Source organism: Chrysochloris asiatica, unplaced genomic scaffold (genome assembly GCF_000296735.1).
Source record: "Chrysochloris asiatica unplaced genomic scaffold, ChrAsi1.0 scaffold00003, whole genome shotgun sequence".
Taxonomy (NCBI): domain Eukaryota; kingdom Metazoa; phylum Chordata; class Mammalia; order Afrosoricida; family Chrysochloridae; genus Chrysochloris; species Chrysochloris asiatica.
This window is the reverse complement of record NW_006408521.1, coordinates 21,486,526-21,509,169: the sequence shown is the minus strand read 5'-3', so window position 1 is coordinate 21,509,169 and position 22,644 is coordinate 21,486,526. Positions and strand designations below refer to the sequence as shown.

The 22,644-nt window shown below is 40.0% G+C and overlaps 1 protein-coding gene across 1 annotated transcript in view; it reads right to left on the bottom strand.

Moving 5' to 3' along the window:
- LOC102818421 (coiled-coil and C2 domain-containing protein 2A-like) overlaps positions 1–22,644 on the bottom strand; it is a 73,607-nt gene that overhangs the window by 4,409 nt on the left and 46,554 nt on the right. Inside the window, exons 12-13 of the mRNA XM_006831454.1 lie at positions 8,644–8,847; positions 5,426–5,518 (exon numbers count right to left, since the gene is read on the bottom strand). Coding sequence (XP_006831517.1) covers positions 5,426–5,518; positions 8,644–8,847 — 297 coding nt within the window. The remainder of the gene's footprint in view (positions 1–5,425; positions 5,519–8,643; positions 8,848–22,644) is intronic.

Sequence of the window (22,644 nt, the reverse complement as noted above, 5' to 3'; positions counted from 1 at the left end):
GATCATATGGTTTTTTTCCTTTTTCTTATTTATGTGCTGGATTACATTGATTGTTTGCTTGCTTGGCCTGGAAGTTCATTTTCATGGTAAATTGTGAAGTATTAACTTTCTTTGGGGTTACCTTATAGTCTATTAACTTTTCTTTCCATTTAAGAGAATCTATTGAATCCTATAATCTACCTGACATCCTCACCACCTGGATCTCTGTTGCTACATTTGTCTCTTCTTTGACATTGATATAATTTTGATCTTTGGTTGACCTCCTAGCTCCTTTGAATTTGTTGTTGTAGCTTTGTTCTGTTCTGGACTCTTCTGTCAACTGAGTTCCAGCTGGTGTTGCCACACCTGTCAATCTCTGGTTGTTGTCTGTTCTTGTTGGGTTTCAGTCCAAAGAGCTCCCTTTAGGATGTTTTGAAGTGCTGGATTGGTTTTGATAAAATCTCTTAGCTCCTGTTTATCCTGGAATGTTTTGATTGCACCATCATATTTGATTGATAGTTTTGCTGGACAGACGATTTTTGGTTGGCAGTTTTTTTTCTTTTAGGGTTTTGTATATGTCTCACCATTGCCTTTTTGCCTGCATGGTTTGTGCTGAATAGTCAGAGCTTAATCTGATTTGCTTGCCGTTGTAAGTGACACTTCTCTTCTCCCTGGCTGCTTTTAGGATTCTGTCCTTGTCTTTGATTTTGGAGAGCTTGATTATGATATGTCTTGGTGACTTTCTTTTGGGGTCTATCCTTCCTGGCGTATGTTCAGTTTCTTGAATATTTATCTTCTCATATTTCAAGATGTTAGGGAAATTTTCTTCCAGAAGCTCTTCAACTAGCTCCTCTGTGGACTTCTCTGATTCTTCCTGTTCCAGAATGCCAATAATCCCTAAGTTGTTCCTCTTGATGTTATCCAGCATGAATCTTAAGATTTTTTTAATCCTTTTTTCAGCTTGCTCTTCTATCTTAGCAGTATTGAGAGATTTGTCTTCTAGCTCACTAGTTCTGGCTTTCATCTCTTCAGTTCTGCTCCTTTCCTCTTTCAGTGTATTGTCAATTTCTGGTATTTTATTATTAATCATCTGGACCTCTTTTTGCAGGTTTTGAACTGTTTCCATTGCTGTATCAATCTTGTTTGATTGTTCTTGTAGTACTTTCCTGACTTCTTCCTTGTTTTCCTCCTCCCCTTTTCAGAGCATTTGAATTTGTTTTCATATCATTCTTCTGAATTCTTTCTTAGGCAAATCCAAAACCTGCTCTTCCTCTTCTGGGGAGCCTTTGTCTATCTCCAGCACATTTGTCTCAGTTACTCTTTTCTGTTTTTGGACAGAGATCTTTTGTTGTGTTTGAGATCTTTTGTTTGTCATTTCCAGTAGTTATATGTTTTGTTTTGTTTTTTAATGCTTAAATGGATGTTTGTTGTTGTGTTATTAAGCTTATTGGTTGTCTCCTGGTGGATATGATCAGGAGATAGGCTTCCCTTTTCACATGTAATGCTTAGCAGCTGTTATTGGCTCTTGTCTCAATGGTGGAATATTATGGGGTATGCTTGTAGCTTGGCTATATGACCATGATTGCTGTCTCTTCTTGGGTAACGTAGGGAGAAAAAGTTCCCACCTCCAAGAAAGATGTGTGATCAAAAGGGCTAATAGCAAAAGCAATATAAAAGCAGAGACAAAAACAACCACTTTGAAACAAAAACAAAACTGTGGCCGAGTGTCCACAGGCAGTGTGTGTGCATGGTAGAAACCTCCATTGGTGGGGGTGTCCATTCGCTCAGGCCCCTCCTCTAGTCACCACCATGGAGATACATGGATAAATATTGAGAAGTTAATGGGAGAAAGATTGTCCACTATTTTTGTCTCTGAAGGTTATGTGTGTGCACAGCATAATTCTTGAGGTAGTTGCATCCTTTTATGTTGAGGTTTTACAGATTGTTCTATGGTTTGTCTGTCAGACCTGACGTGCCTGCTTTTTTCTTGCTATATAGGCCTGGTAAGGGTACTGCACAAGGAGCTCTGGAAGTGCAGTGGTCACAAAGGCCAGGCTCCTGTAAGCCATCCCCAGCATCAGTTACGGCTGGATGCCCTGGCCTCCCACCCCATGCAGAGCTGCCTTGTCAAGTCAGCCTGGGGAGCCACACTGTTTCGTTATCGGGAAAACTAAGTGAGACCCGACCTGCAAACACAGCAGTTTGCAGGGTGGGGTAGGAGGAGCCCTCCTTCAGGGCTTTTTGCTGGATTGTTACTTTCAGTTGTCCTTGACAGCCTTATTTAAAATTGCACCTCCCTCACACACATAGAGAACTTCTGTCCTCTTTCTCCTAGTTAATGTTTTCATCGCACGTATCACTCTCTAATATACTGTTGTTGTTGTTGTTGTGAAGTGCTGTAGAGTTGGTTCTGACTCATAGCAACCCTGTACAGGGTTTCCAAGTAGTGGCTCGTGAGTTTGAATCATCAACCTTATGGTTCAAACTTACCTTGCAGTCCAGCGCATTATCCTACAGCACCACATACCAATAATGTTTTATTTATTATCTGATTTATTTCATTAGAATATAAACTCTACACAGGCTAGGGTTTTGTTTAGCGCTGCACTCCAAATATTTAGTATAATGTCTGACTCTTAGCAGGTATTGAATAACTATTTGTTGAATAAATAAATGAAAGATATTGAGGAGATACACTAGCTTTTTAGATGCAAATACATCAGCAAAATTTTATCTAGCAGACTGCTAGGACTGCATGCTTTCCTGTTGCAATCTTGGCCTTGACCACCACGGCCACAGCCAGTGCTGACTCCAATAACACACAGCAAGAAGGGTAGTACATACAACTCACTGTCGGAAGAGTCCCGCCTACAACAAGACTTTAAGCAACCATGGCCCTGAGAGACCTCCAGACCTTTCCAGTATCTGTACTTACAGTCAGTATCCTTTGGACCTACCACATTGTGGTGTTTACCCCCAGTAATTTCTACATCCAGCTGTTCCGTGGGAGAAAGATGAGGCTTTCTGCTCCTGTAAAGATTTACAGCTTCGGAAATCCTGTACAGGGTTACACACTACCACCACCACCACAATACAGCGAAAATTTGTAGTTTTAAGCCATCCTCAGACAGCAAATAAGTACCTACAAGGAGCTGAGATCAAACCACAAAATATTCTTAAAGTTCTTTCCTAAAAGTTCACAGCATCCTCAGACCTTCCTGATCTGCTACCGTCACTCTTGGGCTCCCCTCAAATGTAAACACAAAGGGATAAGAAGGTTATGTGTTCTCTTTTCTTATGGGCCATAATAACTATTTCTCAAGAGTTAATAAGAGAAGTGAGTCCTGGTGTGGTGCTGTAGTATAAGCATTGAACTGCTAACGTCAAGGTGGTAGATTAAACCCACAAGATGCTCCCTGGAAACCCTATACCAGGTTGCTATGAGTTGTAACTGACTCAAGGGCACTTAACAACAAACAACAGTAAGGGCGATGAATGGGGGGAAATGTGTCAGTGATAAAGGGGGGCCTTTTCATACCCAGGACAGCTACTGTGCTCTGCATTCTCACCACCATCTCATAGTAACAGATAAGAACCAGTAAAGAATTTGAGGTTCTACCTCACTTGCCACTCATATCTGAAGTAACACAAAGTAGGCATTGTGTTTTCACCCAAGAAAACGGTCTGACTCAGATTACATTACTTACCCAGTGATACACAGGGTAGTCAAAACAGACCTTTGGACATCTTTCTGGGATTCTTCTACTTACATCATGATTGCTTCTCGCCTGTCCCCATGAAGTTCTAGAACGTGTCTGTAGATCTTTCCATGCTCTCCTTGCTTCTTTTCAAATCACCCGAGAAGCTTCTCTGGTATTCTAGAGCAAAAGCTATGTATGCTTTTGGGTGAGATTCTATGTTTTCAGGAGTCTTAGAAGCCACCTCAACCTTGTGTTTCTATCCCTCACCTCATTAATTTCTCAAACATTTATCAGCATTTTCTGAGTGCAAAGTATTGTCTTGGGTACTTTAGATCTACAGATAAAGTCCCTGACCTCCAGAAGTTTAGAGTGGAGTAATGAGGAGTTGGTGGAAAGAAATCAAGAATGAAATCCAGTGAAAGATTTCAATTAAAATTTGGATGAAACAAACAGGAAATAGTATATATAGTATGTTGTTGTTATGTACTGTGGAGTTGGCAGAAAGCCTCATCTTTTTCCCGAGGAACAGCTCGTAGTTTCGAACTGCAGACCCTGAGGTTAGCAGCCTGATTCGTAACCACTACGCTACCGGAGCTCCTTAGTTAAGAACATGGGTTTTTGGGTGTTGTAAAAATGTCTAATATTTGACTTTGTATTGAAGTATGTCTATCTCTCTAATTATTTCTGTCTACTTCTGGTAGATCCTTCATCCCCCAAATCGCCATAGTTCATGACAATATGGGGCATCCTGGTGTGGCGCTGTGGGTTAATGTGCTGGACTGCAAAATTGATTTGATCCACAAGGTTGGCGGTTCAAGCTCACCAGCTGTTCCTTGGAAACCCTATACAGGGTCACTATGAGTAGGAACTGACTCAACAGCATTAACAACAACAACAGCAACAATGATAATATGGAGAGTCCTGGTGTGGCCCTTTAAGATAAGCAAAAGATTAGCAGTTCAACTCCATCAGCCACTCCTTGGAAACCCTATACAGGGTCGCTATGAGTCAGAATGGAGTCCTGGTGTGCACTGTAGGATAAGCACTTGCTTGCTAACCACAAAGTTGGCAGTTCAAACCCACCAGTCATACTAGTCATACTAAACAGGATTGCTATGAGTCGAAATCGACTCAACCGTACTTAACAACAACAACAACAGAAGTTGGACATAACTTGATAGTACTTAACAACAACAACAACATGGTATTATGGTATTATGAGGCACCAATAAAAGTGGAAATTCCTGGGTGGTCCCAAGAGTTCACATTCTTGACTGCTAAACAAAAGGTTGGAGGTTTGAGTCTACCTAGACAGTCTCTGAAAGAAAGGCCTGCCAGTCTACTTTCAACAAAGCACCTACTGAAAACCCTCTGGAACATAGTTCCACCCTGACACACATGGGATTCTCACGGAGCAGAGTTGATTCGACAGCAACTGGCTTAACACGTAGTAAAAGTAGGGATTCAGAAGTGATGCTGGCATATATCTCACAAAGAATGGCATATCTTTGCAATAATAATCTTTGTATCCACAATATACATCAACATTATTAGGATGGTAAGTAACTAACTCTGAAAAGGAAGTCTCAGGAGACTAGAAAAAATCTTCAATGACCAGGGAGAGGTGAATTTGTTCATTTGACTTTCTGGGGAGAGTATAACATCATCCATTCAGCAGAATGGCTTTCACAAAAGTAAACCAACTTAAAGATACCCTGTTGCTCCTTTACGGTTGATGTTGTTACCTTTTTCAGAAACTTGGCAGATTGAACCCTTTGTGCGGTAATAGAATTCACATCTGAAATTGCTATATCCTTCTCTATTTGGCTTTCATATTCCTAAACAGAAAATTAAGTCAGTTTTCACTTACTGAGTGTAGTAGAGCTCAGACATGACATATTGTAATAAAATATTAAGTATTCATTTAAATTCATGTATAAAAGGACATTGGCAACACTCTGGCATTGAGAGATGCAAACATTCCTTACAGAATCATCCACTAATAATTAGCTTATCACTCTATTCTGTTTGATTCTAGGATGAGGTTCATTTTTCATTTTAAGTAATGAGTAAGAAAAAATTGTGATTGAGTAAACAATGAAAAAATGAGAAAAAAGTCTTTATGTTCTATCTGGTGTCAGTTATTTGGGGCTGCTGTGACATAAACACCTTGAGGGGATGCCTTTTGCAAACAAAATGATTCTCTCACAGCTTGGGGGCTGGAAGTCCAAATTCAGGTTGCTAGTTCTAGGGGTTAGAGCTCTAAGGAGCTCTGGTAGCGTAGTGGTTACGAATTGGGGTGCGAAGCACAAGGTCAGCAGTTTGAAACTACCAGCTGTACCACAGGAGAAAGATGAGACTTTTTGCTCCCGTGAAAATTTACAGCCTCGGAAACCCTGTACTGGATCACTATGAGTCGGGACTGATTCCACGGCACACAACAACAACAGTTCTAGGGGAAGACGGGTTCTTTCTGTTGACTCTGGGTAAGGTTCTCTTCTCCTTTCAATACCTGTGGGCCTGGCATTCCTTGAAGAGCTTTGTGTGTCATAGCACCAATCTCCCCCTGGGTCTAGGAGGTTCTCAGCATAGGAACCCTGGATCTGAAGGATGGACTCCACCTCTGACTCTCCTTTCATGGTGGTCCTCAGACCCATCTTTCTCTGCTCAATTCCCTTTCCTTTTATTTCTTGTGAGATGAAAGGTGATACAGGTCACACCCCAGGGCAACTTCCATTACTTTGGATTAGGGCTGTGACCTAAATGTTGTTGTTGTTAAGTGCCGTGGAGTCGGTTCTGACCCATAGCGACCCTGTACAGTGTTTCCGAGGGTGTAAATCTTTACGGGAGTAGAACGCCTCATCTTTCTCCCGCGGAGCGGCTGGTAGTTTCGAACCGCTGTGCTTAAGGTTCGCAGCCCAATTCGTAACCACTATGCTACCAGAGCTCCTAAATAAGGGCATTGTATTTCACCTGAATCCTTTTATAGCTGATTGGCTAATCACAGCAGATCATGGGGGGTGGTGGTGGAATAATTACATCATTACATAATAATCAAATTACATTATTGCATAATTGACAAACCACTTTACACTGAGTTGCAATTCATACTGGAGGCTGGAGTCTTTGATCTTCATCAGTATTTCAAGTTCGCTTTGTTTCCAGTAAGGAAGGTTGTATCATTTGCATATGGCAGGTTGTTAATGAGTCTTCCTCCAAACCTGAGGCCATTTTTTTCTTTATATAATTCTTTATATAATCCAGTTAACAAGATTAAGTTTGATCTCTGGGTTGAGATGACGACAATTAGATTTCTCCATTGTAAGAAAACCGTTTTCTTTTGCAATAAAAAGTAGCTACAGTGGTTATGAATCAGGCTGTGAAATGCAAGGTCAGCAGTTTGAATCTATTAGCTGCTCTGCAGGAGAAAGATGAGGTGTTCTGCTCCCATAAAGATTTACAGCCTCAGAAACCCTGTACAGGATCGCTATGAGTCGGAACCGACTCCACGGCACATAACAACAACATTTGTTTTAAAACATAGGTACAATATTCAATGGGGAGTTCTGGTGTGGCACTGTGGGTGAATGTGCTAGATTGCAAGGTGGATTTGAACTGCAAGGTCGGTGGTTCAAGCTCACCAGCCGCTCCTTGGAAACCCTATGTAGCATGGCTGAGTCAGAACTGACTCAATGACACTTAGCAACAACAACAACAACAACAACAACATATTCAATGGGAGTCCTGGTGTGGTGCTGTAGTATAAGCACTGGACTTCAAGGTCGGTTTGAACTGCAAAGTCAGTGTTTCAAATTCACCAGCTGCTCCTTGGAAACCATAGGGTCTCTATGAGTCGGAACTGGCTCGTCAGCACTTAACAACAACATATATACTAACTATAATTGTTACGTTTGAGTCTATTTTTGTTGCCACTGTGTCAATCTGAGGGTCTTCCTCTCTTTCGCTGACCTTCCACTTGATCAAGCATGATGTCCTTCTCCAGGGACTGTTTCTTTCTGAAAACATGAGAGACAAGTCTTGCTTGTTTCTAGGGAACATTTGGTGGTACTTCTTCCACCAAAACAGATTTGTTCATTCTTCTGGCAGTCCATGGTATATTCAATATTCCTCACCAACACCATCATTCAAATGCATTGATTCTTTCATGGTCTTCCTGTTCATTGTTCAGCTTTCACATGTGCAACTGAAATACCATTGCTTGGGTCAAGCACACCTTAGTTTTCACAGTGATATCCCTGCTCTTGAACACTTTAAAGAGGTCTTTTGCAGCAGATTTGCCTAATGCAACATGTCCTTTGATTTGTCTGCTGTTTTCCTGGGAGTGGGAAGGGAAGCCCCCGTTTGTAGCATTTGCTGATTTATGATGAAAATACCCTTCCAGCAGCCAATTACAAGCACTCAATGTAAAATCACTGAATGTGGTACTAAAGAGATGCCCACAATAGACGCTCACTAGCTGATGCCAGCCTACTCCATCACACTACTGAGTAAGATGAACTTTTTTTGTCTTCACCTTTTAAATTTCTGAAATTGGCGTGTGCCTTGTAATCAAGATGTAAATTTAATTTGGTAGCGTTTCTGCCACTTACCCTCAAAAGCTGCTTTTAAGTTGGTGATGCATTTTACAGTTAAAAAATATTTACATAAATTTAGAATATAGCTAATGGATTTTGACCTTGAAATACATTATTTCAATAACCTAAATTGGAAAGTCAAGCTCAGAACTTGACTGAACTTCAAAAGATCTATACCTTTTATATGCCTGAAAAGAAAGGGGAAATACGCTTTTGGATTATTAATTTTTTAAAAAGGGAAGAAAGAAATTAAGTGAAGATAGGATTATTGATTTTTTTTAAAGGGAAGAAAGAAATTATGTGAAGATAAAGCAGCAAAATATTAACTTTATCATACAATATACCATATTAAGGTAAAAGCCAGGTACCTGGAAGACTGAATCTGCAATCTCTTGATCATAAAGGGGTATTTGTTGCAGAAGGAAAACATCTAATTGACCTGCATTTCTAAGTTGCAATAGCTGGAAACGTTTGCTCTTTTGCATTTCCTCTTCAGAAACAAAATTAAATTCATCTTGCAACTGTTCAAGACGAAAATACTTTGGAATGCCCTGGGCCTTATGTTTCATGTACTGTAAAATAAATGTAAAGTGGATAATTAAAATGTTATTTTTAAATTCAAGAATTATTTCTAAACACTGATTTTCACCTTGAGTGTGAAATACAAGAGCTGCTGCACTAAAGCAAGAGATGGAACAACTGAATCCACCCAGAGACAGAAGCTGCAAAAAATATAGGATGCAGTCCATATGGCTTCTCAACTTTTTCCCAGTAAAGACTCATATTTTCAAAATCATAGTATTTATGTTGCACATTGGATTAAAAGATGAAACTGTTCCTATCTGCTTGCCCTGATGGCTGAGAAAGGGTCATTGTTTCTGTATACCTGTAACCAATCCAACACATCAATTAGGAAGCTTTGAAACAGCAGAGATCAATTCCAGTAATGTATTATGTACTGCCCATATTCAACAAACGCAAATGCGAGTGCATGCCACATGTAAGATATAGTGCTCATTACCATCAGAGAAGCACACCGTTATTAGCTGTAGTGCCAACAAGGAAAGATAAGACACACAACTGAATAGCTACAGTAAACAGAAGAAAGAGATTAGTAGAGTCACGAGCTTATTAAAACAAAGAGCCGACAGGAGGGCATAAAAGGGAGATCCTTTATCTAGATGAGATTACTGGGGAAGCATTCAACTATCATTCAGGATGGATAGGACAGCCACTAAGAATGCACCTCTAGGCAGAGGGAATGACATGAATAGAGGTATGAAGAAATATGTTCAGAGCATGCAGAGCAACTCGGTTGGCTATAAGGAAGAGTATGGGAAGCGATCAGATGATGGCGTCTTTGAAGGAGTGGGTGTGTCCATAAATCATCTTTATATTCCTCTCATTTATTAAAGGCCAGCACTCAGTAGATGTACAGTAGATGTTTGACTGTTGAATTTCTAATGCCTTTAGGATGCTGAAAACTAGGTGAAAGTTATTTGTCCTCAGATTTATCTTTATATGCCCTGTACTGCCTAGAAAACCCCAGCAAACTATGGTGGGATATGAAAGGGGAGAGTTTTGTTGTTGTTAGATGTCGTGGAGTTGGCTCTGACTCACAGTGAACCCATGCAGAGCAGAACTAAACACTACCCAGTCCTAAGCCATCTTCATGATTGTTACTATGTTTGACCTCATTGCTGCAGCCACTACATGCATCCATCTCATTGAGGGTCTTCCTCCCTTCCGCTGATCCTCTACTTTATCAAGCATGATGCTCTCCAGCCACCGGTCCTTCCTAACAACATATCCAAAGGATGAGAGAAAAAATCTTGCCATCTTCACTTCCAAAGAGCAATCTGACTGTGCTTCTTCCAAAATGAGTTTGCTCATTCCTCTAGCAGTCCATGGTATATTCAACATTCCTCACTAAACCATAGTTCAAATACACTGATCTTTCTCTGGTGTTTCTTATTCATTGTCCAGTTTTCACACACATAGGAGGCTACTGAAAATAGATGGCTTGGGTCAGGTGCACCTTAGCCCTCAAACACTTCAAAGAAATATCTTACAGCAGATTTTCCTAATGCAACACATCATCTTTGATTTCTTGACTGCTATTTCCCTAAGTGTTGATTGTGGATCCAAGTAAAATAAAGCCTTTGACAATTTTAATCTTTTCTCTTTTTATCAGGATGTTTTTCATTAGTCCAGTGGTGAGAATTTTTGTTTTCTTTACACTGAGGTGCAATCCATACTGAAGGTTGTAGTCTTTGATCTATAGTATCAATAAGTATTTTAAGTGCTCTTCACTTCCAGCAAGAAAGGTGGTGTCATCTGCATACTGCAGGTAGTTCATGGGCTTCCTCCAGTCCTGATGCTGCATTCTTCTTCACAAAGTTCATCTTCTTGGATTATTTATTCAATACACAGATTGAATAAGTATAGTGAAAGGATACAACTTTGGCACACACCTCTCCTGATTTTAAACCATTTGGTAACCCCTTTTTGTGTTCAAACAACTGCCTTTTTTTTATTACGAATTGAGTTTTTATTGTGAATTGAGTGATAGTTTACATGGGAGAGCATCAGCTTTACATTTATCCTATCATATTTCGTTTCATTGCAATGATTTCAATTCCCTCTATGTATCATCATTCAACAGTATTTGCTTCCAATCCTTCTATTTTTTTGTTTTTTGGATGTATACCAAAGCACTCAGGAATATACAACCACTCCAATAACCGAAGGTTATACCCTGCATGCCAGTCTCCCGCCACCAGCACTCAGACCCTCTCCTTCCTTGAGTCTAGAGTCCCCAGCCGCTCTGTCTTTCCACATCATCGTCTCTGCTTCCATCTCTGGCGTTGCTGCTTCTCTGGATAGGGTCCTGAACACCGCTCTTCTCTCTTGATGGTCCCAGAGTCCTCCACTCCTGGACTGCAAGGTCAAACACTCCCATCCATTTGTTACAAAACATCTGCCTTTACATTTGCAACAGTCATAATCAGTCCTGATAGCAATTATTCACTACTGAACCACAAGAGTCTTATCCCCATCTCTTTTCACCAGTCCCATCTAGACAGGTTGGAAACCACTCAGTGGAGATTCTACCTTCCCCTGAACCCTCTAAAACTAAGCTCCCTCTTGAAAACATGTAAGCCAGTTACTTCATGGCTTTGTTTCCCCCCCACCCCCGCATTTTGGGTAGCCAATGTCTAAGTTGCCCATCCCTGTCAATGCTGTGCACAGAGGTGGTGTAAAGATTAAATCCCTCTTTTAAGTGACTACATCCATAAGTATAGGTCAAATTCATCAAACTGTAGCAGATTACACTCTTTTTCTTCTTTCTTCCTCTAGTCAAGTTCTGATCATCCAGTCATTGAAGCTAAGTCAAATGGGTTACTATCACCAAGTATGGGCATTCTTGAGCTTCTCCCCTCACTTCGCATCAGATGGACGCTTCACTCTCCACTCTAGTCCTCTATGACTATGTTCCTGTCCATGGACTCAGGAGTTCCTAGGTCTCGCTATACTGCTGGCCACCCAAATCGCGATCCAGGTTGACAGGAGTTAGCTCACAGCTTCATTGCTCTTTTGTCCCCACTTCCCCTTACAGGTAGACCAACGTGGTCACCAGCAAGATTACATGCCTGTTCGTGTACTCCCTTTGAGTTTCAGTCTTGGAAGGGGGTTAGCCCTGAGGGGACTTGATTGCTTGCCTTGATGGCTCCTGGTGAACAACTTGCTTGTTATTGTAGTAGTCAATCTGACTGCCATTATTTTTTATTTTTCCTGCTGGTCTTTCTTTCAGGAAGTATCTTCTGTTACTCTAGCTGCTCCAGGATGGTCTGCTTGTCTTTTCAAGTGACAAACAACTGCCCTTTGGTCTACGTATAGGTTCCTCATGAGCACCATTAAATGTTCTGGAATTCCCATTCCATAGTTTGTTATGATCCATAGTTTGTTATGATCCACAGTTTGTTATGATCCACACAGTTGAATGTGTTTGCATAGTCAATAAACCACATGTAAATATCTTTCTTGTAGTCTCTGTTTTCTGCCAAGATGCATCTTGTGTTAACAGTAATCTCTCTTGTTCCACGTCCACTTCTGAATCAGGATTGAATTGCTGCCAACTCCCTGTCAATGTACTACTTCAACAGTTTTTGAATTGTTTTCAGCTACATTTTACTTTGACGTGATATCAATGATATCGTTCAATGATATCTGCTTTCCACTGAGTTTCTTTTTTTGGAATGGGCACAAAGATGGATCTCTTCCAATACGTTGGCCAGGTAGTTGTCTTCCAAATTTTTTGCAATAGATTAAGTGAGAATCTCATGAGCTGCATCAGTTTGTTGATAATGTTTGTGGCTGTTTCTCCTCGTTTTTCATTGTGTACTATCAGCCAATCAAGATACCCAAACTTTTTTCCATCTATATCATTAACTCTACATCAATTCTTCTTTGAGGAGGCAGCTCTTCCCCAGTCATATTTTGAATGCTTTCCAGCCTGAGGGGCTCATCATCTGGTACTATATTTGACAATGTTCTACAGCTATTCATCAGCTTTTCAGTGGTTAATCTTTCATAAGTAGTCTGCCTCTCCTTCTTCCTAGTCTGTCTTAGTCTGGAAGGTCCACTGATATCTTTCCTCCATGGGTGACCCTGCTGGTGTTTAAAATACTGGTGGCATAGCTTCCAGCATCACAGCAACACACAAGGCACCACAGTAGGACAACCTAAGGGTACAGTTATGGAAATACATTTATAATTTTGACATTTTCTATAACTTACCATAATAAATTCCATTAAATCTGAATGTTCTGGATTATTTGGATCAATTCTGACCTCATTTGCCCATTCAAAACTATTCTGTGTATTAATGAGCCATGGAATTCCAGGAACACTTCTTGCATCTAGATTCCTGAAAATACTAACATAAAGAAAATACTTTGTAAATTTTTATGCAACATGCAGATGATACATCTCTTAGATGGTAGAGTATTTAAGGATATGAACAATGGAGGGTTCAGATGTGTTACTCAGTTAGAATAACTGGTACCATGGGTTTTTGACAAATGTCTACCTTTCGTTAAGGGAAAGTAATCTTCTTAATGGTCAGACCCCAAACCCACTGCCATCAAGTTGACTCTGACTCATAGTGACCCTATATGGGTCAGTCTGTACATTTGTACAGGAATAGAAAGCCTCGTCCTTCTCTGCAAGATCGGCTATAGGCTGCCAACCTATAATGCCCTAGGTCAAGTCCATAAGTATTCATCTTTGTTATCTTTACTTTGTAGAGTAAATAACCCAAGCCCACTGACTCCATTCCAACTCACAGTGACCTTAAAGGACAAAGTTGAACTTTCCATAGGGTTTCCAAGGCTGTCAGTCTTTATGGAAACACATAGCTACATCTTTCTTCCAAGGAGTGTTGGGTTCAAACCACTGACATTTTAGTTAGCAGGTGAGTGCTTAACCACTGCACCAACAGAGCTCCTTAAAGTGGAGTACATGCTTAGGGAATAGTAGTGGATGAATGTATTCTGTAAATAATAAGCATAATTGTTGTGTTACATGCCATGGAGTTGGTTTAGGTTCATGGAGACCCTATGTAGGGTTTCCAAGGCTGCGAATCTTTGTGGGAGTGGGAAGTCTCATTTTTCTTCCATAGAGCGGCTGGTAGACTCGAGTCACTGGCCTTGTGTTTAGCAGTCCAGTGCTTATCCTACATAACCATCACACTCCCAATAAGCATTGTAACTTATTAAATATTTTTTCATAAGATGTGCAATATTGATATATAACCAAATTACATAAGAAAAACACTCTTTAGGTTTTATCTTTGCAGTTGAAACAGAATACATATTAATACTATTGAGAAGTATGTGCCAGAGAAATATCTTTGTCATATGAAACCACCTTCAAAAATTTAAAGTTACAAATGATGAACTAAGCTATATGCTAAATGCAGAAGGAATGCAACCTCAAAGGGTAAGGTCTTATTAATAGCCATCACTTACCCATATTTTATATCTAATTAGAAGGGTTTAACCTAAACTTCTAATATCCTTTCTACAAAGTACTCATGAGTTCCAGTCCATAAACTGTGATTCCAGGAATACAGTTCTGACACAGATTCAATGCCAGATTAGCCAAAAAAGTAGACACAAACGTTACACTGTCCTCTTCCCATCGGAATCTGTTAATATTTCTATGGTGAAGTCTTCTGAAGCTATTGCTGACAAAGCTAATGCTTAGTAAGACAAGATCTAAGCAAAGTTAAGAATAAGTGTGGCTTGTTGCCTCCATCTCCTTCGCCATGAGACCAGAAGAACTGACTAACCCGACTACCATTGCTGAACATTTTGATCAAAGATTCCGTACAAGATTCCAATTAAAAGGGGGAAATGCAGAACAGAATTTCCAATTCTAAAAGACTTTAGACTTTCTGGAGCCAAGGGGGCTGGATGAATTCCTATAACGACTGCCCTGAGATAATTTTCAAACTTTAAACCAAAAATATTCCCTGAAGTCTTCTTAATACTTAACAAAAATTTAACATAATTAGTAAGGAAGATCTGCCTTAAGTATGGTGTTCTTTGAAGAACTACCTATATGATATCAAATTGACAACAGCAACTCAGAAGACTAGATAGAAACCTTAGGGGGCAGCAAGTCTTTGTTAATGAGGGAGAAACAGCTCAGAAAAGGAGGATGAGCACGATTGCACAACTCAAACAATGTCATTGATGTTACTAAGTTATACACATCAAAAATGTTGAATTGACACATATTTTTGCTGTGTATTGTTTCAAAAACAACTAAATAAATAAATAAAATTTAAAGAAAAAAAAAAAATCGATGAAGTTTGAGTATTCCTTCTTTCTTTTACTTTCTATTTCTGTCCCCATATTTGTCTTGATGACTTTGTTAAGACATAATCCCCGTTATTTCTGTCTCAGGGAAAGTAATAAAAACACCAGAACATCTCCCACTATTATAGCGTGACTAACATCCCCCATATAAGCTAGGTATCCGCTAAGTTCTTTCAGTCCCATCTGCCCCTCCCCCCCATCCCCCCTCCTCACCTTATGGAGAAATAATAAATAAACTTCTTACAGAAAAATGCAAAGATCACAATGGCCCAAGGACACCTGAACAAACAGTATAAAAAACTTAGCCCATCCATACGAACAAGATAAGGGTTTATTGGTGGGTTTACTCCCACTTTTACAGGATAAGAGTCTGCTGGAATTTACCACCCCAGGTGACAAGACAAGTCTGTTTGGTTTAACCGTTCTGTGTTTCTTGTATAAAACCCTGTTCCCCTGCTCACTTCAGAGTCAGAGTGATCTGGGCTTTAGGTGACACTCTGGCTGCTGGCAATAAGCTTTGCTCTTTAAGAATTTCGAGTTGAGTTCTTTCTGACTTGCACTGCCACAACATCACCCTTGCTACAATGGTCTCTTAGCCACATCTATAGGTGTTCAGCTGTGGACCACGGCAGTTCCTCTAGCATCAGCACCCCTCTCTACAACCACTCAATAAGTGAACATCACGATCTCTTTGGGTTTCTATAATGTCTTTAGGGAGCACTTGCCCTGGGTTGTTACTAGAGATACTATAGATTGAGACCCTGGATTTACATATTTCTATGGTTGGGATTTTAAAATAAACTCCAGAAATAAAATCCTTGGGAGTCTTCATCATTCCCTTCATGTGGCTATAATTGTAAGCACTGAAGAGACATATTCTCTTCTGTATAACTACACTTACTGCTTTGTAGAGTGATTTCAATTAAAACAATTAACTTCCAAAGAAACTAAACTGTTTCTGCTGCTACCTGTGTTTTCCCTTTCACAGACAGGTGTTGTGTGATGTTATGCTGAAAGTTTACTACCTGCAGTAGGCAGACCTCAGTGACTGTGATGCAGGGATCAGAGGAACCCCATTTTCATCTGAGGCCCACGATAGAGAATAGCTTAGTTTTCCAGAAGTCAGCAGACAGAGTTCTTCAGTTTCACAGCCCTCAAGAAGAAAAGGTACATCTGTTTATAAAAGACATTACAAACATGATTGTTTTGACTGTGCAGTTTGAGCGCATTGTAGCTATTCCCCCTCCCCCCTGACTTTTACTTGTGGATTACAACTGTACCCTCAGACTATAAAGGAAGTGACCATAAAGGAAGTTCTGTACTGACCGCAGGCTCTAATCCTACAGCTCTTCCTATCTTCCCTCCATGATGCCTCAAGGCAGACTGCTTCAAACAGGCCATATAATGAAGCAGAAAATATTGAGCTGAATACATGGAGATGTACAAGGGGGGCTTCAAAAAGTTCACTGAAAAATTCCATTATCTTTCAATTCCATCTTTCCATGAACTTTTTGAAGCCCCATCAAGCATCTCTACTGTCTTCTTTTTATGTCTAAGTTTCTTAATCATTCTTCCTGAGAGTGACTTCAGCAAGAAAGGAACCGCTGGCAACAGAATGAAGGCAAGTGAACTACTATTCCTTCTCCAGTTTCCCTAGATTCCTGAGTCTTCTTCCTCTTCCCATTTCCTTCCCACTTCTAGAGAGGTTAGCAACACGCTTTGAAACTTTTGCCAGTTCCTAATGCTCCTGGTGTGGCGCTGTAGGTTAATGCATCAGACTGCAAAGCCGTTTGCACTGCAAGGTCAGCAGTTCAAGCTCAACAGCTACTCCTCAGAAACCCTATACAGGGTCCCTATGGGTCGGAATTGACTTGACGGCACTTCACAACAACAGTGCTCCCTAACTTTTTGAACCTTTAGTCCCTTCTCCTAGATCACCACCAACCCTATTTTTTGGCTTCACCTAGACCCTAACCAGGTTACAATTCTCCCTTAGAATCGGTGCTTTCCAGGTTAGTTGGCCTACTATTTCCTTCTCTCTTCTCTTGCTCACTCATTCATGCTTCCTTTTTGTTCATCCAGTAGGCAAAAGTAGTTGCAAAACCCCTGTGAAGTTCAATGAGAAGGAATTTGGGGAAGGAGAAAACTAACAATGTTCTCACAAACAACAGAAATACCCCTTCTTCTTTCCTCCTCCCCTCCCTTCCCAGTACAGTTTAAAGAGTCATCAACACCTCTAGGAGCACACCTTATTGTTGTCGTTGTTAATTGCCATAGTCAGTGCTGGCTGATAGCAACCTGTATAGGGGTTCTGAGGAGCGGCTGGTGAGCTTGAATTGCCAATCTTGTAGTTCAAACCGATTTTGCAATCCAGAACATTAAACCACAGCGACACATCAAGAGCACACTTGGGCTTCACTAAAGGGCAGGCAGGGGTCTACTCAGGTCTCCTGTTCCAGAAAGCAGACTGCTTTTACCTTGGATAACCTAGGTGATATTTGGATAATGCAAGGAGCTCTGGTAGTGTAGTGGTTACAAGTTGGGCTGCTAATGTCCAAGGTCAGCAGCTCAAAACTACCAGTAATTCCACGAGAGAAAGATGAGGCTTTCTGCTTCCGTAAAGATTTAAAGCCTCGGAAACCCTATGCAGGGTTGCAGTGAGTGTGAACTGACTCCACCGCACATCACCACCACCACCACCACTTGGATAACACAGGTGCTAGCTTCAAGTTTTAAAGTTCTCAAAGATTCAAGATAAACTTTTAAGCTCTACAGGTTTAAAGTTTTAAAATAAATTGAACTCATTTTTAGCCTTATTGTTGTTGTTAGGTTTCGAGTCACTACCAACTCATAGAGACTGTATGCACAACAGAATGAAACACTCCCTGGTCCTGAGGCAACCTCACAATCGTTGCTACATTTGAGCCCATTGCTGCTGCCACTGGGCCAATACATCTGGTTGGGGGTCTTCCTCTTTTTCTTCAACTCCTCACTTTACCAAACATGATATCCTTCTCTAGGGACTGGTCCCTCCTGATAATATGTCCAAAGTATGAGAGACAAAGTCTGGCCATCTGGCTTCCAAGGTGCATTCTGGTTGTACTTCTTCCAACACAAATTTGTTTGTTCTTCTGGCAGTCCATGGCACTTTCAACATTCTCCTCCAATACCGTAACTCAAATGCATCAATTCTTCTGCAGTCTTCCTTATTCACTGTCCAGCTTTCGCATGCATATGAGGTTATTGAAAACACCACAGCTTGGGTCAGGTGCACCTTAGTCCTCAAGCTGACATCTTTATCCTAGTAGTGTAAATACACTACCACCTGTCTGTCCATTTCTCCTACTGTGGTGGTTTGTGTGTTGCTGTAATGCTGGGAACTGTGTCTCTTAGTATTTTAAATACAAGCAAGGTCACCTGTGGTGGACAGGTTTCAGTGAAGCTTGCAGACTAAGACAGACTAGGAAGAAAGAGAGGTCAATTCTGAATGGTTAGCCACTGGAAACCTTATAAATAGCTGCACAACACTGCCAGGCAGTGATGGAAGATGAATACCTTAGGTTAGAATGCACTCAAAATATGACAGGGGAAGAATTGCCTCCTCAAAATAGAATTGACCTTAATGATATGGGTGGAGTAAAGTTTGGAGACCTTCATTTGCTGGTGGGGCTCAACTCAAAATAAGAACAAACTGCAAACATCCACTATAATTGGAATGTGGAATGTATGAAATATGAATCTAGGAAAATTGGAAGTTGTCAGAAATGAAAGGAAACACTTAAAGATAATATCCTACGCATTAGTGAGCTGAAATGGACTGATATTGGTCATTCTGAATCTGACAATCATGTGGCTTACCATGATGGAAACAACAAATTGAAGAGGAATGACTTTGTATGTATCATCAAAAAGAACATTTCAAGATGTATTTTAAATTATAATGCTGTATATGTAGGATGATATCCATACACCTCTAAGGAAGACCAAGGAGCTCTGGCAGCATAGTGGTTACGAGTAGGGCTGCTAACCTCATGGTCAGCAGCTTGAAACTATCAGCCATTCTGTGGGAGAAAGATGAGGTTTTCTGCTCTCATAAAGATTTATAGCCTCGGAAACCCTATATAGGGTTGCTATGAGTCAGACCTGAATGCACAGCACACCACCACCACAAGGAAGACCAGTTAATGCCACTGTTATTCAAATTTACACACCAACCACTAAAGCCTGTGTTAATGAAATAGAAGAATGGTACGGCACTGTAGGATCAGCACTGGACTGTGAAGCATGAAGTCAGAGTTCAAATCCACCAGCTGCCCCTCAGAAAACTTATACAGGGGAGCTGTTGAGTCAGAACAGACTTGACAGCACTTAACAACCACCACCAACAACCTCTTCAGTCTGAAACTGATCAAACATAAATTCAAGATGCATTTATAATTACTGGTGACTGGAATGGGCAAGTTGAAAACAAAGAGGAAGGATGGCTATTTGGAAATATGGTTTTGGTGAGAGAAGCAATGCAGGATATCCCATGATAGAATTTTGCAATATCAATGAATTATTCATTGCAAATACTTTTTTAAAACAACATAAAAGTTGGCTATATTCCTGCAGCTCACCAGTTGGAATGCACAGGAATCAAAATGACTACATCTGTGGGGAAAGATTATGGAGAAACCCAATGTCATCAGATAAAACAAGACCAGGAGCCGACTGCAGAACAGACCATCAATATGCAAGTTCAGGCTGAAGCTGAAGAAAATCCAAAGAAGTTCATGAGAGCAAAAATATGGCCTTAAATTTATCCCACATGAATTTAGAGACCATCTCATGAACAGATTTTATGCATTATACATAAAGACCAAAGACCAGAACTATTGTGGTATGATATCAAGAACATCATACATGAAGAAAGAAAAAGATCATTAAAAAGACAGAAAAGAAAAAAAAGACCAAAATGGATGCCAGAAGAGACTCTGAAACTTGCTCTTGAGCATAGAGAAGTTAAAGCCACTAGAAGAAATGTTGAAGTAAAAGAGCTGAGCAGAAAAATTCAAAGGGCAGCTCAAGAATACTAAGTATTGTAATGAAATGAGCAAAACCTTGAGTTTGAAAAAACTAAAAGGGAAGAACATGCCCTACATTTCTCAAGCAGAAAGACCTGAAGAAAAAATGAAAACCTCTGGTTGTAAATTGAAGGATTTTATAGCCAAAATATTGAATGATGTAGGAAGCATCAAATGAAGATAGAAGGAATACACAGAATCACTGAACCAAAAAGAACTGGTTGATGCTGAACCATTTAAGAGGTAGCATATAATCAAGAACCAATGGCCGTACGGAAGGCATTAGTGAAAAACATGGTTCCAAGAATTGATGAAATGCAAATTGATATATATCAACAAATTGATGCAGTGTTGGAGGTGCTCATTCATCTATGCCAAGAAATTTGGAAGACAATTACCTGACAATTCCAAAGAAAGGTGACTCAATGGAATGTGGAAATTATTGAACGGTATCATTAATATCAGATACAAGTAAAATTTTTCTGAAGATAAAAAAATGCTTGTAGCAGTAAGTACATCAACAGGGAAATTCAAGCCGGATTCAGAAGAGGACGTGGAATGAGGAATATCATTGCTGGTTCTTGGCTGAAAGCAGAGAATACCAGAAAGATGTTTACCTGTGCTTTAGTAACTATGCAAAGGCATGTGACTATGTGAATCACAACAAACTGGATAACATAGTGAAGTATGGGTATTCCAGAACACCGAACTGTGCTCATGAGGAAGCAGTACATAGAACAAGAAGCAGTTATTTGAACAGAACAAGGCAATACTGAATGGTTTAAAGTCAGGAAATGTGTGAGCCAAGGTTGTATCCTTTCATCATACTTAGTCAATCTGTATGTTGAGCAAATAATCTGAGAAGCTGGATTATATGAAGAAGAATGTGGCATCAGGATTGGAGGAAGACTAACAACCTGAGATATGTAGATGATACAGCCTTGCTGGTTGGAAGTGAAGATGACCTGAAATACTGAGGAAGATAAAAAACTATAGATTTCAGTATGAAGGGCAACTCAATGTAAAGAAAACAAAATCACAATTTAACCAATAAATAGGATCATGATAAATGGATAAAAAACTGAAGTTGCCAAAGACTTCATTTTGCTTGGATCCACTATCAACACTCATGCAAGCAGCAGTCAAGAAACCAAATGATATATTGCATTATTTGATATATTGCATATCAAATAAACTGCAGAATACCTCTTTAAAGTATTCAAGAGCAAAGATAACAGTTTGAGGACTAAGGTGCACCTGACCCAAGCCATGGTATTTTCAATAGCCTCATATGCATGTGAAAGTTGGACAATGAATAAGGAAGACCATAGAAGAATTGATGCATTTAAGTTACGGTGTTGGAGAAGAATATTAAAAGTACCGTGGACTTCCAGAAGAACAAACATATCTGTGTTAGAAGAAGTACAGCAAGAATGCTCTAGAAAAGCCAGGAATGTTGTTGCTGTTAAGTGCTGTTGAGTTGGTTCTGATCCATACTGACCATAAATAGGGTTTCTGAGGAGTGGCTGGTGAGTTTGAACGGCCAACCTTGCAGTTCAAACTGACTTTGTGGTCAAGTGCTTAGCCTACAGAGCATACCAAGACTCCATAAAAGTCAGGATAGTGAGATTTCATTTCTCATACTTTGGACATATTATCAGCAGGGACTAATCCCTACAGAAAGACATCATGCTTGGTAATGGGGGGTCAGTGAAAAAGAAGAATGCCCCCAACGTGATGGATTGGCACAGCAGTGGGCTCAAGTTTAACAACAATTGTGAAGATGGCGTAGGACTGGGCAGGTAGTGTTTGGTTCTGTTGTACGACCGAGTTGCTATGAGTCGGAACTGACTCTAGGGCACCTAACAACAACAGTGCAAGACTGTATTCTTTTGTAAATTATCCAGGGTTATTTAGAATATGGTATTCATGAAGACAAAAGGGTGGAATAAACATTTTTAGTAGACTCACTGCTTCCTACTTCTCCATATGCAGGTCTGACCAGCTTATCACAGCTAAATTCTACATATTCCAAAACAGTTTTGCTCTTCAGCTCTGTGTTGTTAGGTAATGGTAAATATAGTTTTGCCAATAAAGTTGTCCTTTTACTAATTTCATAAACCTAAATATAAAAGAAATGGTGACTAGTTCACACACACACACACAGAGAAGCAAAATAAAAGAAAAAAATGAATATAATTATTCACTTTTTACTAGAATATAAAAATAGATTTTGCAGCATACCATTTCAGTCACATGTTTATGAAGAAAGATATGACCTTATAAGTCTGATGCCTTTTACTGGCTTCAAAGAAAATGAGCTTAAGGATTAAAAATACAGTTATGAGAATATAGATACACATAACCTAATACCCTATTATATACAGGGACATATAACCTAATACCCTATTATATA